Source organism: Meriones unguiculatus, chromosome 2 (assembly GCF_030254825.1).
Source record: "Meriones unguiculatus strain TT.TT164.6M chromosome 2, Bangor_MerUng_6.1, whole genome shotgun sequence".
NCBI classification, from domain to species: domain Eukaryota; kingdom Metazoa; phylum Chordata; class Mammalia; order Rodentia; family Muridae; genus Meriones; species Meriones unguiculatus.
In genome coordinates, this window is record NC_083350.1 from 129,945,026 (window position 1) to 129,961,246 (window position 16,221).

General features: G+C 46.8%; 1 protein-coding gene across 1 annotated transcript in view; it reads right to left on the bottom strand.

Moving 5' to 3' along the window:
* Nucleotides 1-6,996, bottom strand: part of Rassf3 (Ras association domain family member 3) — a 62,982-nt gene extending 55,986 nt beyond the window's left edge. The window contains exon 1 of the mRNA XM_021637869.2: nt 6,783-6,996. Coding sequence (XP_021493544.1) covers nt 6,783-6,893 — 111 coding nt within the window. The 5' untranslated portion in view covers nt 6,894-6,996. The remainder of the gene's footprint in view (nt 1-6,782) is intronic.
* Nucleotides 6,997-16,221: the final 9,225 nt, after the last annotated feature.

Below are 16,221 nucleotides of genomic sequence, written 5' to 3' on the forward strand. Positions count from 1 at the left end.
CAGGACTGGGAGAAAAAACATTAACTAAAAATAAAAGCCTTTTCACCAGCTGACAGCATTGCCAGGTGAAGATACAGCTCAGTTTAGCTGGAGTGTTTGCACAAGTTCCCTAGCTAGATCCCCTGAACCCTATTAGGGTGCGGTGCTGTGGTTTTGTAATTACTGCACTTTGTAGAGGCTGGAGGATCAGAAGTTCAAGGTGATCCTCAGCTACATAGCAAGTCGGTGATCCTATATGCTTCATGAGACTCAGCCTAAAAAAAACATGGGGGTGAGGGGAGAGGAAGGGGTATGAAGATGAACCGAAGTTGTTTACTTTGGTTTGGTTTATATTTTGGTTGGTTAACCAGAAGTCTGGTCAACTCTGCTCATGGTTTTCTATCCTTAAAGGTGCCTGAATAAATTATTCACGAAATGAATAGGCAAAGCAGTAATTGGCTTTCTTAAGACAAGGAGTCATAGGCAAAGAGACATGGTGCGTGCCTATGGTTCCCGCCACTGAAGAGGCTGAGGCAAGACTGCATAGACAGCCTGGGCAGCACTGTGAGTTCCTGCCTCAAGAACAGAGGTAACACATCAGACGGGGGCACCTGCACGGGTAATGCCTGCATAGCCCTCAGAATAGGAACTTCTGGTTACTCCTTATTAATAATGCATGGCATACATTATCATCAGGGCTGCTTAAACTTTTTTCCAAGCAAGTTCCCTTTTCTCCAGAGAAACTTTTAACTTGACTGCAGGATTATGGGTATGTAAAATAGGCACACAAAACCAAACACTCCAGATGACAAATCATGAAAATATCTTTTTTAGGGATTGGAGATGCTGGTCTGCTGGTAGAGTGCCTGCCGAGGAGGCACGAAACCCAAATGTCACCAGCACCTAAATCGGAAGTTGATGGTCATCATTGGATACACCGGCTGCACTGTGAGCCTGAGGTCAGCTTTGTTCAGAAGGACCCAGTCTCAAAAGTGAGATGCCTCCGCAGCTAAAGGCACTTGCCACCAAGCCAACGATGTAAATTTGACCTCCCCAAACTCACTTGGTGGAAAGAGAAAACCAGCTCCCACAAGTTGTCCTTTGGCCTTCACGTGAGCATCAAGATACAAATGCATATGTGGGTGTGTGCGCACAAAATAAACACATGTAGAAAAGAGTTTTAAGGACACTTATTTTACAACAATTTGATGTGTATGTGTGTGTGAAATTTTACCACTAAGGACAAAGGCAAGCTTGCATGCTAATAAAGTAGTTAAAAATGCTTGTCTATTTGTACATGACGAATTACACCTTGACTGAATATCTGATGACAGACGCAGCATCTTCAAAATTTTTCATTTTCTTTGATTTTATAGTCATCAATGCTGGGAATGTTCCAAATGCCAATTCACACACATACACAATAGTACTAGATGGCAAAAGTATGTTTAGGGTCATCTCAGAAGACAAGAGAAGTTCTGTCCTAATCCAGAGCCAAAATTCATTTTTGTTTGTTTGTTTTCTAAAAACCAAACAGTCTGCCAAACATGCTGGCACAAGCCTTCAATCCCAACACTCAGGAGGCAGAAACAGTCAGATATTTGTGAATTCAAGTCCATCCTGGTCTACATACTGAGTTCCAGGCCGACCAAGTCTACATAGTGACACCCTAACTCCTAAAAACAAAGTAAAGAAATACTTTAACACAGCACAACTCAAAGATGTACTAAACTGATACTTAATCACCAATGAACAATAACAGGAAAAAAAAAAAAAGATCTTTGTTAGAAAACCAGTGTTCTGCACTGTAGTTCAAAACAGAGCGGCCTCCAACATGGATGAGGTGTTTGAGGCAGCATCCGCTGGCCCTGCCTGGTGTGTCAACACACACTGGGAACTGCCTAGGGTGTGTGCACACAGCCTGGACGGGTTGAAGTACGTGATGCAACCAACACGTGGAGCGGTGCCAGGAGAGTAGATTCATTGCGTGTTTGATTTTGAATTTGTTTTTGGTTCAGAAACCTTTTACTCTTGTCAGATTTGTCTCGGCCACCATATTCAATTAAAGGACTCCACAGTTTTTGTTTGTCTGTTTAAGAAGCTAGAGTGTTTCTAACCTCCAAGGAGAGCCAAGCTGTGCTGTCTATGACACATAGAGCAGACAGGATGTGCCTAGCCATACACAGTACTCTAGTTTTCTACCATGGTTCTGAAAGGGGGCCCAAAGGCTGGCCATTAGCCTTCCAGCCCCGCAGTGTGGCCTTTATGAGAAGGCAGCTACTTATGCCAGGGAGGGAGAAAAGAGTAAGCTGACACTCAGGGCTATGAGCCGGGGATCAGACCCCACTAACAAGGATGGGGTCAGCCTCATTTTCTACTAGAAAAACAATGGTCACAGTATCACAGGTACTAGCTGCCAAAGGAAATCTAAAAAGAATAACCACATTATTGGATATTTTTAGTTGGTTTTTTTTTTTTCATAAATGTTTTTTGTCACTGCTCCTAAATAATTCCACATCTTACCATGTTTGCCAAAAAGAAGAAACACAGCAAAGCATACCACTCAGTTAGAGGAATATGCCTTTGTGACTCCTGCTGACACAAGCCCAATGCATTAAGACTATAAGAACAGTCATGCAGGCAAGGTGTATACTGCAAATGGCCTATGGCAGGCAAAGCTGCTGCTGGGGGCTGCCTTTGCAGTCAGGAGCACCAGCTGCTCTTCCAGATGACCTAGGTTCAAATTCCCAGCACCCACACAGCGGTTCATAGCTATCTCTAGTTCCAGTTCCAGGCGCCAGGTACATATGTAATACACAGACACTTGCAAGCAAAATAACTATACACAAAAAATAAATACTTTTTAAAAATAGAGGGCTGGTGGAAATACTTGTATTCAGTTATACAGGGTTAAATTTGGTAGAGTTAAAATACTGCTGAGAGTGTGGACCACACTATTCTTTGGCCCAAGTGCACAACCTTCAAAACTTCCAGAAGAAACACTAATAAAGGGAGTGCAGAGGCTAAAGAGAGGGCCCAGAGCTTAAGAGCACTGGCTGCTCTTCCAGAGGACCCAGGTTCAGCTCCCAGCACCCACGTGACAGCTCGCAACTGTCTGTATGTAACTCCAGTCCCAGGAAACCCAATGCCTTCTGACCTCCATGGGCATTGTATATACAGACATATATGCAGACATACACGGAGCAGGAAAAGCACCCATACACATACAATTTTAAACAACAACATAATAATAAAATTGAGAGGGTAACACACTACTCTCGAGCTGTCTAATAAAGCACAGCAGACAGTCACAAAAGGCAAACTGAAGGCTTACGTGGCATACTAAAGGCTTATTTGACAAATACTTCAGCATAACTTTTTAGAGCTAGTGTAGACAAAGTCCCTTCACGTTCCTCAAGGCGTCGGGGCTGTTCCACTTCTAAAGCAGAAACAGTGTCCCTTGTTCTATTTACTCCCAAAAGCTTTGGAAGAAAGGTGATTCCCCTCAGCTGGGAGGGAAGACAGAGTGCTTGCCTACAGTGCACCAGGCCCTGGCTGGGGTTTGATTCCCAGCACCCCAGAAAACTCAGGTGGAGACAGGAGGATCAAGAAGTTCAAGGTCATCCTTTAGCTACATAGAGTTTAAGACCGGCTTGGGACTGTTTAAAAAAAAAAAAAAGCAAACTACATCTAAGTTTAGCAGGTTATATTAATAGTTGTTTTTAGGCTGTGAATATGTCCTAGATTTATGAGCAGTTTGATTTTAGTAACTTCAGAACTGTGGACATTTCTGGTTCGGCTTAAAGCTAAGAATAGGTGGATCCTCTGAAGTGTTTGTGAATCCACAAACACGAACTGAGCATTATAATGACATTATGTACAAGAAAGAGTCAAAACTGCAAGAAACTCTTAATATATACACATCCATATTTACAAGGGACAACGGCATTTTAAGCCATCCTTTTGCTAAGAAAATGAAAGCTGAATTAGAAGCTCCAAGCTCCAGCCCTTCTCGTCATTAAATATGAGGCCTTATATACCACTCAACGGCTTCTCCTCTCCTGACATCAGTGCTTCAGAGGGTTCTTAGAAGAACCATGAGATGACACATTTGAAAGTGGTGAAGAGCCAAGTATTACTAAGCCAGGAAAGCATTCATTCATTCATTCATTCAACGAGTTTTCACTGAGCACGCAGAGCCAAGCACTGGCTCAGGCTAGAAGAAACAGCCCTAAAAGGCTCCCCCCCAACCACCACTCTCCAATCAGGTCTTCAGCCCTTTTCCTTTTTTAAACTAACAGGGTACAAAATTAAACAAGAAAAGGAACACCATCTTCTTTATGTCTCTTTTTGTTATCATCAGGGATGGAAAGCAGTTGGATAATGTTTCCTTGCCTGGAAGAGAAGAAAAATGCCTACCCCTTCCTCCCCAACACATTCCCTTCTCATCCTGTATTCACCAGAGACTTTTTGGTTTCTTTGAATATTTGCAAAGAATTCCAGAAACCATACTTCCTCGCTTTTCCAGCAGGTGGTACAACATAAGGGAGGGAAAACAAAAAAATCACTGCTCTCCAGAATAGATCCTTATGGCACCAGCTCTCCCCACCTTTTCGGGGGAGAGGTAAAGGCACTCAGTAAGAAGTGTTTATCTTACCCCACAATCATAAGCATATCAAAGTGAAGAAGTGTTATCTGACCCAACCCAAAAGACATGTTCTACCACAGTGCATTGCTTTGTGGGTTTGACTTCCTCGTTCACAAACACGTAATCAGGAAGTTAAGATGCAGTCACTTCTGTAAATAAAACAAAATGCCTACTGAAATGCAGGGTTCAGACAGGCAAGCAAGCAAAGAAAGCAAAGGCAGGCTATCTTTGGGAGCTTAAGGACTGCCCTGGCCTACAATAATGAGTTCCAGGACAGCTAAGACTATGTAGAGAGACCCTGTCTCAAAAATAGATAGATAGATAGATAGATAGATAGATAGATAGATAGATAGATAGATGCTAGCTGCACAAGTCCAGGCTTCAGAACCCCTTTCACCAAGAACCTGTTCTTTAACTGACAAACTCCCATAACTTAGCACCTCCCATGTGCTACCCAGGTAGAAATAAACAGGCAATGGAGCCTCAAAATACACAGAGAACTCCTCAACCCAGGGAGTGGCCCTTACTGCCCTGATTCTCAACACAAGTCTCGCATACTCCTGTCACTGTTCAAACTAGCAACATTGCACGGTATACGCAGACATGAACATAAACAGAATTAGATGACTACAAAATAAGTGAGGGCATATAGTCTAGACTCCCTCAATGTATATAAACCTGGAAAGAAATGCTGCATAGAGTGTGTGAGTGTGTATGTGCCTGGGTTTTGGATGATGACCTTGAATTGCTCACACACTGTAAACCACAACCACCCAGACTATGCACTGAGGACCAGGCAAGCTAAGCTCTCTACAAAGAAAAGCCATTTCTCCCTGACCCACAGTGGGGAGGCCAGGCAGGGAGTACCTTTGACTTCCAAACTCAGCCATTAGCACAGTCTACTGAAAATAAAAGATCGCCCTAGTAAACAGAGCAACCTTAAGTCTGAGACTAACGCCAGGCACCACCACCTCTAGCCCTTCACTAGGGGATTAGCTGTTAGGAATAAGGGTACTTGACTTCATTCTTGCCTTTCACCACCCTCCTCCTCCTCCCCTTAGTTTGGAAATTTAATAGATCAGAAAAGACTAGAACTTCCAAATCTTATAAAGAAATTGTTTCTAAAGTGGCCTATTAAACTTAAAAGGGTTGGCAAGGACAACCTGGGCAGAGTTCCTCTCCACCAAAAACCCCCATCACTGGGGCCCTGAACGATTGGTCTCTCTCTCTCTCTCTCTCTCTCTCTCTCTCTCTCTCTCTCTCTCTCTCTCTCTCTCTCTCTCTCTCTCTCTCTCTTTCATCTCCAGAGCTGATAGAAACCTCCGGTGGGCGCCTGTGGTCAGTTTTAGGAGCAACAAATTTGTTCCAGTTACAGCCCCTAAACCTGGTGAGAGCGTGGCTGGGCCAGTTAAACTCCCTGGTGCGACTTCCAGGGCCAGAAGGCCACGGGTTCAAGCGCCGACCTTAGGAAGTCGGGCCAAAGTGCCCCGCTTGGAAGACTTCCCTAAAAAAAAATAATAATCACTGTGAAAATCTGCGAAACTGGCACAAGTTCCCGTTCTGCCTTTTCCCAAGCCACGCTTCCCACGGCACCCTTCCTCCAAAAAAGGAAGAAACCGGCGTAAGGCTCAGCCCTCTGGAGCTAAGTCTACCTGGGACGTCCGCAGAACCCGCAAAATGAACCTGACGCGAAACGCCAAGCTCGAGTCCCGCGACCCGGACTCTGAGAGCGCGCCGACGATCGGCCTGCCCCTTCAGCCCCCGCCTGCCCTTCCTGGGGGCTGCTCGGTCACTCCGGGTCACTGCGTGCCCTCAAGCCATTCACGGCCATCGAGCAAACTGCAGCCAGGACGGCGCGGTGACCCGACCGTTGCCCCTGAAGGGCTGCCGAAGGGGCCATCCCGAGTGGCCCGGGGACCTCCCGGCTCCCGGAGCTGCTCCTACAGCCCCAAGCAGAGTGGCCCAGGCCATCTGGCTCCGCGCCCTTCCACCTCCTTCCCTCGCCGCGGGCCCCCACGCCCACTGCACAGGCTTCCAGCGCCTTTCAGGATCCCAAAGGGCAAAGGCCACTCTGGGCACCCCCGCTGGCCGCGGGCGAGCATCGCCCAGCGCGGGCGCAGACACGTGGAGCCGGGACCCCGAGCACGCCACTCACCGGCTGACCCGAACGGGACTTGCCCGGGGCCGCTCTCCTGAAGAAGGAGGTCCTGGCGGTGAAGAAAAAGTCCTCCGCGTCCTCCTCGAGGCTGCTGTAGCCGCTGCTCATGCTGCTGGTCCCGTCGCGCGCAGGGGGCCTCCCCGGGGCGCAGGCGGCCAAGCCGGGGTGCGGCGCCCGCCCGCCCGCCCCGTGAGCTTCCCGGCGCGCGGCCCCGAGCCGCCGGCGGGCCGTCCTGCTGCAGCTGCGGCTGCCGCTCAAGCCGCCGTCTGGTCTCCTCCCGCGGCCTCCTCCTCCCTCACCAGGCGCCTCCCCAGCCCCGGTGCGCCTCGGCCCCGCCCCCTCCCTACCCCGCCCCCGCCAGCCAAGGGCCCACCCACCTCAGGCGAGGCCCCGCCCCCGGCCAGCCAAGGGCCCACCGAGCCCAGCCCCACCACAGGCACCGCCCCCTGGCCAGCCAAGGCTCCGCCCAGGCTCCGCCCCCATCGGCCGCTGCTGTTACTGAGCCCCGCTCCGGTGGGGCCCCGCCCTCCTCCGCCTAGCCACGCCCCTCCGGCCTAGCATTGCTGCCGGCTGCAAGATAAGTTGGGTTGGCGTGTCGCCCCTGTGCTCAGGAGGGTTTCACCGTCCTCCCGGAAATTACAGCTTCATCCGTGACCCGCCTGTCTCCCCGCTACTGGAGCCGAAGTTTCGGAGGGGGCGGGAATATAAGAGAGAACTTTTACACTCTCGCCGTCGGGCTAGTCCGTGGTGGAAACGGCGTCCGCCGAGGGGGACGACCCACGGGGCGGGCAGCTTGTCCCTCCCTGACCGTTACCAGCTCAGCAGAGGTGGGTGGGGAGAGAGCAACTGGGCTGTGCTTATTTGAAAGAAAACATCCTTCCTGGTTGCTCTTTCGAACTTCGGTCGTAAGGCTTTCCCGCCTCCCAGTGGCCAAAGCGCATCCCAAATGTGGATGGCTAAAGCAGCTGACTTTCAGCCAGCAATCCAGTACTATTAATAAAATGAACCTTGTAAATGTCGCCTTCCACGGTCACCTGCGAGGGACCATTTACACCGTGGGTGCCAGCAGATTAGGCCACTCTGTTGACCCACACCCCAAAGAGCAAGGGGGTTCCCTTTGAGACAAAAATAAAATTAAAATTAAAAAAGTCCTTTCAATCAGCTAAACTTTTGAAATGCCACGTTTTCTTTGCTTCGGATCACCTGAGGTCTTCTTCACCTTGTTGTAATGGGGTTAACTTTAAATCGTACTGATTTCCTTGCAGAAGACCTTAATTGGAAAGAGATTTTGAAGCTTTCAGGCTTTTGTGGCATGCATGCTGCGGCCGAGGGCTCTTTTTGAAGAAAAGGGCTATTTAACGAGGTCGTACCAGTTTGTGGCTAAACTCTTTCCTTCCCTCCTCCCCGAACAACCCTAAGGAGAGGGTTCCGTTGAGGTAAAAACAAACAAACAAACAAAAAACACAAAAACAAAAATACAGCCAGGTAGCAATACGCCCTCAGAGCTGGGACCACTGCTTCTGAGGCGCGGGAGGGTTTTGTTATAACCCTTTCTGGGATCAGGACTGGACGGGTAATCTTCCCTTGAGAACCAGGAGGAGGGAAAGCTAGACTTGAAAGGAGACTGAGAGAAGGAAAAGAAACAGTTCATGCGCCGTCCCTTCTACCCTCGGGCGGAAAGGAGACCAGCTGATCTGCCCTTCTGCCTTCCTCCAGGCTTACTCACATGTCCAGTTTACAAAATAGTCTTTCACTCCAGGGAACTCAACCCCAGAGGGACTGTACAGTCACAGCCTATTTTAATGTTCCTACGTTAAAAATCTTCCCAGCCGCAGAGCAACTGGATGACTGGAAAGCAGAGTCTAGCTTTATTTTTCCCTTACGTCTAACCTATGTACCTGCCGCACAGCCAAACGTAAGAGAAGAGGACATTCTCTTGATGCAAGCTTTGTCTTCTGTTACTCTTACTGCTACACACCATCCAAATGTTACCGTATTGAAACAATAGGGTTTTCATTAAATACTCCAATTTGAGTAATGGGTGGGTTAAATAATTTAACAAATTTGTTTTATTATAGGTAGAAGTGTCTCTTACTCAGTGTATATGTATAAACATCACATATTTATTCAGTATAAAATACTCCATCTATGACTGCTTTGAGAAAAATAGGCTTAAAATGCCTTATAACCCACCACACCAGGAAAAAAAAAATGTTTTGAGCCTAGCGTGTTGGCATTGGTGCGTACCTTTAATCCCAGCATTCAAGAGACAGGGGCAGGCAGATTTCTGAGTTCAAGGTCAGCCCTGGTTGATCTACACAGCAAGTTCCATATGTCACCTAGAGTACATAGACCCTGTCTAAAAACAAAAACAGAAAAGATTTTTCATATTATCTTTAAGGGAAAATGGCTGATTTCATCAAAATCACTTGGGGTTGCTACTTTTTAATTTTAAAAAATGATTAGCATGTGGGTGGGCAGGCGTGCATGCATGTGTGTGTGAGTGTGTGTGTGTGTGTGTGTGTGTGTGTGTGTGCAGGCACTCCTGCTGTGGTGTGCCTATGGAAGAAGGAAGACAAGTCTGTGGTGTCAGTTTTCACTTTCCACCTTTACCCTGGTCCTGGGGGGTTGAACTCGGGTGACTAGGCTTGTAGCACAGGCATGTTTTACTGGCTGAGCCATCTCACTGGCCTCATAAGAATCACTTGTTTAAAAAAAAAAAAAAAAGAAAAAGGCATGACTGGGGTGAGGTATAGCCCAGGTGGAACACCTTTACAAACGGGCTATAAGGTTCTATTGCCCAGCCCTGGAGATTAAAAAAAAAAAAAAAAAAGTGTGATTCACCAGCAGTGGTGGCACATGCCTTTAATCCCAGCACTTGGGAGGCAGACGCAGGCAGATCTCTATGAGTTTCGGGCCAGCCTGGTCTACAGAGTGAGTTCCAGGACAGCCAAGGTTACACAGAGAAACCCTGTCTTGAAAAAAAAAAAAAAAGAAAGAAAGAAAACGAAGAAAAGAAAAAACATGTATGATTTGATGACAAAGGCACTACTTGCAGGTTGTAAGACACAAAAAGTAAAAACTGCCTAATTACCATATTCCTATATTTTTCACATAGCATTTTAAATGAAAGCTGAGTCTAAGATTTGCCTCACAGAATTAGAAATTGTGAAAACTCAGAATGCCTTGTTAAGCAGTTAGACAGTTTTACCATTTAAAATTCAAGGAAGGGGTAGAACAAATAAAATGGACTCCGGCAAGCTGGGTTTTGAAAGGATGTACTGTGGAACACAGAACTGGACTGAATCAGCGTGCGCTTCCCGATGACCTAGAAGCCCGTTGGTTTAGCCTCTCTCCTATGCTGCTAACCTCGTTTCCATGTGAACTGGGGAACATGCTGAAAGGTTAGCAAATGTGCAAAGTAGCCTTGTCAGAGCGAGGAGGAAAGTACTCGGCCCTGTCCTAAGGAGCTAGCCCTGTACATGTGTACGAGAAATGCCTTTCGGGCAGTGGGAGGAGTGTGTGACAGTCCTGTGGCAGGAGTGTGCTTCGCATATCCAAACAAGAGCAAGGAGATCAGGGTTTCCCGACCATGCAAGCTGAGGGGTGAGTGCTGGGAACTTCTGTCAGAAGAGTGACAGAAGGGCCATAACAGACGAAGCTCAGTGTCGGACCACTTTCCTAGCACGTGCAAAGTCTTGGTTTCAATCCCCAGCACTGGGGGAGAGTAAAAACATAACCACAGAAAAGTCACTACTCTCTAATGGTTTCATTTCCTACCAGAGATTTTGAGCAAAAGGTGATAATATTTGACTTACCTTTTTAAAGTTCTCATTTAGTAACTGACCAGAGAATAGAGTTAAATGATACGAAAACTCAAACAAATAAAATGAGGAGAGCCTTTTTTTTTTTTTTTTTTTTTTTTAACTCATGAAATCAGCCAGCATTTTGTAAGGCAGGTCATGAAACAGCATGTGTGACACAATCACATTTATGTACCTGTAATTGCGGGTGACAGCCCTTACTGTATGCTAAGGCATAAGATAAATCATCACAGAGATTTATCCTAAAGGTCACACTGATCAAAGACTGTAACACTAGTGGCTGTGGGGCACAGAAGAGGCCTGGCCTTGTCGGACAGGCAGACGGGTGTTGAAAGGACAACACTCTTGCTTATTCTTTTTGTTTCATTTTATTTTGTATTTTATGTGTATGGATATTTTGCCTATGGGTATGTCTGTGCACAATGTGTGTGCCTGGTGCCCGCGGAGGCCAGATGAGGAAGTCAGATCCCCCAGAACTGGAGTTACAGCAAATGTGAGCTGACATGTGGATGCTGGGATTTGAACCCAATCCAGGTTCTCCGTAGCCTGTGCTCTTAACTGCTAAACCATCTCTCCAGTCCCTGTTGCTTATTCTTTTATGATTCCCCTCCCCCACAAACAGACATTGACTTGGGACAGGGTCTTACCACGTAGGCCTGGAACTCTTATAGCTATGTAGACCAGGTTGGCCTCGAACTTACAGAGGTCCATCTGCCCTGCCTTCTGAGTACTGGAATTAAAGGTGCACTACCATCTTCTTGTGTGACTTTTAATGTTTTAGGTAGCTTCTCTATAACACGGGTTTGTCTTTAGTAAAATGGGAATAACAATGCTCCCATTTTATTCTCTTTGGTTTACTATAAGAATTAAGCGGGGGGGGGGGGGGAACCTCATAAAGCCCTTGCCATAGAATGAGGCCAAACAAATACAAGTCTTTTTACCCTAAATATTAGACCCTGATGGATACTCACATCTTTTACCCCCCCCCTTTTTTTCTTTGATCACTAAACGTTTTAGCCCAAGCATTGTCCTTGGATAAAAGGTTCAGCCACAGCTCAGGGTTAGCTGTGGTTGGCTCCCCCTACCACAGACAGCTTTCAGTGTGGGCGGATTTCACAGAGCCAGCTATTGAGACACTAACTCTGGAGAGAGATCCTGCTGGGTAGCTTTCGGGAACCATTTCATCGCCTTGAGAAAAGACACCCCTCGCACTCTGCATGCTCAATGTGGCACCTTGGAATTCTGGAGCCACATTATGGACATAAATGACACCCTGAACCTGGCAAAGCTGAATAATTACAGGGACTCCTTGGGTCTTTGAATTAACGAGCTTTGACACTATCCTACTTAGGACTTGTTATGTGAGACAATATGTTTTCTTAGCCTGGCATGGTAGCACTCATCCAGCTATTCCAAAGGCCTTGAGGCAGGAGAATTGCTTAAGCTCAGGCATTTAAGGTCGGATCGGTAATGAGAATCCCATCTCAAAATAAATAAGCAATGGCGTGCTAAAACTTCTCTTAAAAACTCTAAGAGGTGCTTCAGCAGTCAGGGACACTTTCTGCTCTTGCAAGGATACAATTTGTAAGCCCAGCTTGTCTGCCAAGCTACTCACAAGTGCCTGTAACTCCAGCTTAGGGGGGCTGCTGCCTCCTTCAGCTCTCGACAGGCACTCCACACACATGTACATAAACACACGCACACAGACACAGTTAAAATAATTTTAAAGAGAGAGCTGGGTGTGGTGGTGCGTCGCTCTTATACTCTCACTCCGAGGCAGAGGCAGGAAGATCACAGGAGTTTGAGGCAAACCTTGTCTACATCCTGAGTTCCAGGCCAATCAGGACTGTACAGTGAGTCTCGTCTCGAAAAAACAAGATGGCAATAATGATCTCTAGTACAGTCCAACTTAAAGAGAGGGAACCGGCTGTGGTTAAGAGCGTGCAGTGTTCTCACAGAAGACCTGAGCGCAGTTCCCAGCACCCTTATCAGGTAGCTCACAACTGCCTGTACTTGCAGCTCCAGGAAGTAGAGTCTCCCCTGGCCTTCACTGACAGCTACACTCACATGCACATACCTGTCAACACATACATGTGTAGATAGCTAACAATAAAAATAATTTTTGCTCATGGAAGTTGATTCCTTCAAGGCCAGAAGGAAATCATTTAGGATAGCCTTTCTGATGCCGTCAGCGCCTCCTCTGTCTGATCCAGTCCCTATGGCTGTGCTTGTCACTCTGGTAACTTCTGTTTTGTCCGTGACAAAGACAAAGATAACCAATACAACCGAAAGGCCCAGTGTTTGGTGGTTTGCTATGTACGCTCAGGAATCAGAAGGAATAAGAAGGAGTCAAGGGTGTGCTGAGACGCTGTGGCCCATATAGGTTATTCAACTTCATTGAAACCGCATTCCACATTTAGAAAGTAGAAAAACAGTAGCACATATGTCGTAACAGTCATCCAGAGATTAAATCCAGTAAGGCCTGAAGAACATGGCACCTGACACCTAACAGCCCAGGCAATGTTAGCACGTGAAGATGAGAGACGCTCCATGTTTGCATAACCTCAGAACCTAGAAAATCATGTGCTTATTATGTGTAATAAGCCTGAGGCTACCTAAGTTGAGAGCACAAAATGTAGAAGAAGAAAAAAGGCTTTCCTAAGCTAATCCAGCAGACCTTGGGCCTACTCAACCACAATGAAACGCTTCCAAAACGATGCCCGCACTCTGATATCCTACTCCAGTGCGTTCTACCACAGCTTCTGCATTTCCTCATCATTGAGTACGACTTAGCCCAGGGAAAGCCCTTACCTCAGTGCTTAATCAGGTGCCTTCCCGCTCAGACCTCACAGGCCTGCATAGTAACTCATCACCTGAAAAGTACTTGTCGCCTTTGAAAGATTAAAGAAACAAAACAGGGAGCTGGAGAGATGGCTCAGTGGCTGAAGCCCCCAATGCTCTTCCAGAGCACCCAGGTTCAATCCCAAACATCTGCATGGCTGCTCACAACCGTCTAGTCCCAGGGGATCTGATGCCTGCTTCTGGCTCCTTTGAGCACTAGACATGCATGTGGCACACAGATATTATGGTGCTTTGGAAGAGAATGGCCCCTCAGAGGAGCCTGTGTTTGAATACTTGGTCCCCAGCTGGTGGAGCTGTTCAGAAAGGACTGCAGGTGTGGCCTTGTTGAAGGAAATGTGTCACTGGGAGGGGGCTTTGAGGTTTCAAAAGGTTACTCCATTTCCAGTGTACCTCTCTCTCTCTTTCCCTCCCTTCTCCCCCTCCCTGACTGAGGGAAAGGGGATGGAGAGAATGGAGAATTTGAAAGAAGGGCAGAAGGTGCTAAAAGCTGTCTTCTGGGCATGATGCAATTGTCGTGAAGCTGTCTTCTGGGCATGATGCAATCGTCGTGATCATTATCTGAGCCCAGCTGCAGTGGCCTGCACGTGGTGGGCCTGAGCAAGACTGGACCTTTCTTGTTTTTGTTTTTGCGTTTGTTTGTTTGTTTTTGACTTTCAAGACAGGGTTTCTCTGTGTAGCCTTAGCTGGCCTGGAACTTGTTCTGTAGGCCAGGCTGGCCTCCACATCCCGAGTGCTAGGATTAAAGGTATGTACCATAACCAGCAGCCCTAGTCCTTTTCCGAAGTCCATGGATGAAGGAGGGGCTCCCATGGCCCTACCGCTCCGTGCTGAACTATTGGATACTAATGGATTCTGGAGGAGGGACAGTCATCAGCTTCACTCAGTGAGCACAAGTCACACGGGCAGCCATGGCTAAACTAAGTGGGTCACAAAAGAGGAAGATAAGATTATGGGAAAGAAACTTGTAGGGGAAATGTGGATTGAGGGATAGGAGAAAGATAAGAGAGGACGGATGGGGGGTTAAGAATACTCAAAATGTATTATAAATACATAAATGAAATAGCTAGTGAACTAACTTATTTAATGAAAAAAAAAAGAATAAAGGGTCTTGTCCTATTCGATGTTCTATTGCTAGTCAAGACACCATGGCCACAGACACTCTTGTAAAGGAAAGCATTTAACTGGGACTGGCTTACAAGTTCAGAGGTTTAGTCCATTACCATCTGTTATCATCACAGTGGGAAGCATGGCAGCATGCGGGCAGACGTGGTGCTGGAGAAGGAGTTCTACATCTGGATTGGCAGGCAGCAGGAAGAGAGACGCTGAGCCTGGCTTGAGCATTTGAAACCCCAAAGGCCACCCCTAATGACACATGTGCTCCAACACGGCCACACCTACTCCAATAAGGCTACCCCTTCCAACCCCTGTCAAGTAGCACCACTCCCTAATGACCAAGTATTCAAATCTATGAGCCTATGGGGCCATTCCCATTCAAACCAGGACAGATCTCAAACTCAGGTCACAGCAGTCAAGAAGATTCCATCAATTATGTGAACATAAAGAAAAATGGCTGTAACTATGAGCATGACTTCAGTAAGGTCTAGATGGATGCAATCCAGATATAATCTTCATTTAGCACTCTGGGGTTCCAATGTGTGAAGAAAAGAAAATCAGCACTTGTGTGTCTAGCAGAAATAGAAACAGAAAAAGAGCAAACTAAGAGCAAAAGCAGAAATAAATACTAGAGAACTGGAGAGATGGCTCAGCAGTTAGGAGCCCTTGCTGCTCTTGCAGAGGCCCTGGGTTCCCAACCCCCACACTGAGTGGCTCACAACCGCCTGGAATTCCAGCTTCAGGGGACTGGGACCCTCTTCTGACATCCTCAGGCACTGCCCGCCTGTGGTGCCATGCAAGCACATAAGCACACACATAGTACAGCTTTTTAGAGGCATCTCAGGACTGAAGAGATAACTTGTTGGATAAAGGGCCGGCTATGTAAGCAGGAGGCTCCGGGTTCAGCTCTCAGAACCCACACAAAAAGCCAACTGTGGCAGATGGCATCTGCAATGCCCCCAGGCCCCCAGGGGTTCACTGGCCAGTCAGTCTCGTCAAATCAGTGAGCTCCGGGCTTAGTGAAAGATCAGTCCCCAAAATAGGGTATTCTTGTTGGTCATCGTGGCACATAGGTTTAATACCAGCACTGAGGACACAGAAGCAGGTGGATCTCTATGAGTCTGAGGGCAGCCTGGTCTACATGGTGAGTTACGGGGCAGTCAGAGAGCTACACAGTAAGACCCTGCTTCAAAATAATAATGATGAAAATGGAAATAATAATCATAACAGTAAGGTAAATGTGATAGATACCTGATATTGACCTCTGGCCTCCGTGCATACATGCACCTGAACACACATGTGCAATGCACTTGTATATAACACACACACACAAATTTTGCATAAGTTATAGTTTCATAAATTTGAAAAATCCAACACCACACTAGCCCACTGGGGTCTAAGATATTCATTGGTAATTTCCACGTACCAATACCTATGCTAAGTAACAGCTGAGAAAAAGAAAAAGCCACACAAAAAAGATGTGTGCACACAGCATGAATAAAAAACATACAATTCTGGCTTCTCTCAAATGAGATGAAGCAGTCACATTTAGATTATTTTGGCAAATATAAAGGAGTCCCAAAAGTCATTTGAAATGAAAAATCCTGAGGGTTGTTCCTCAATTGGAGATCCTAATA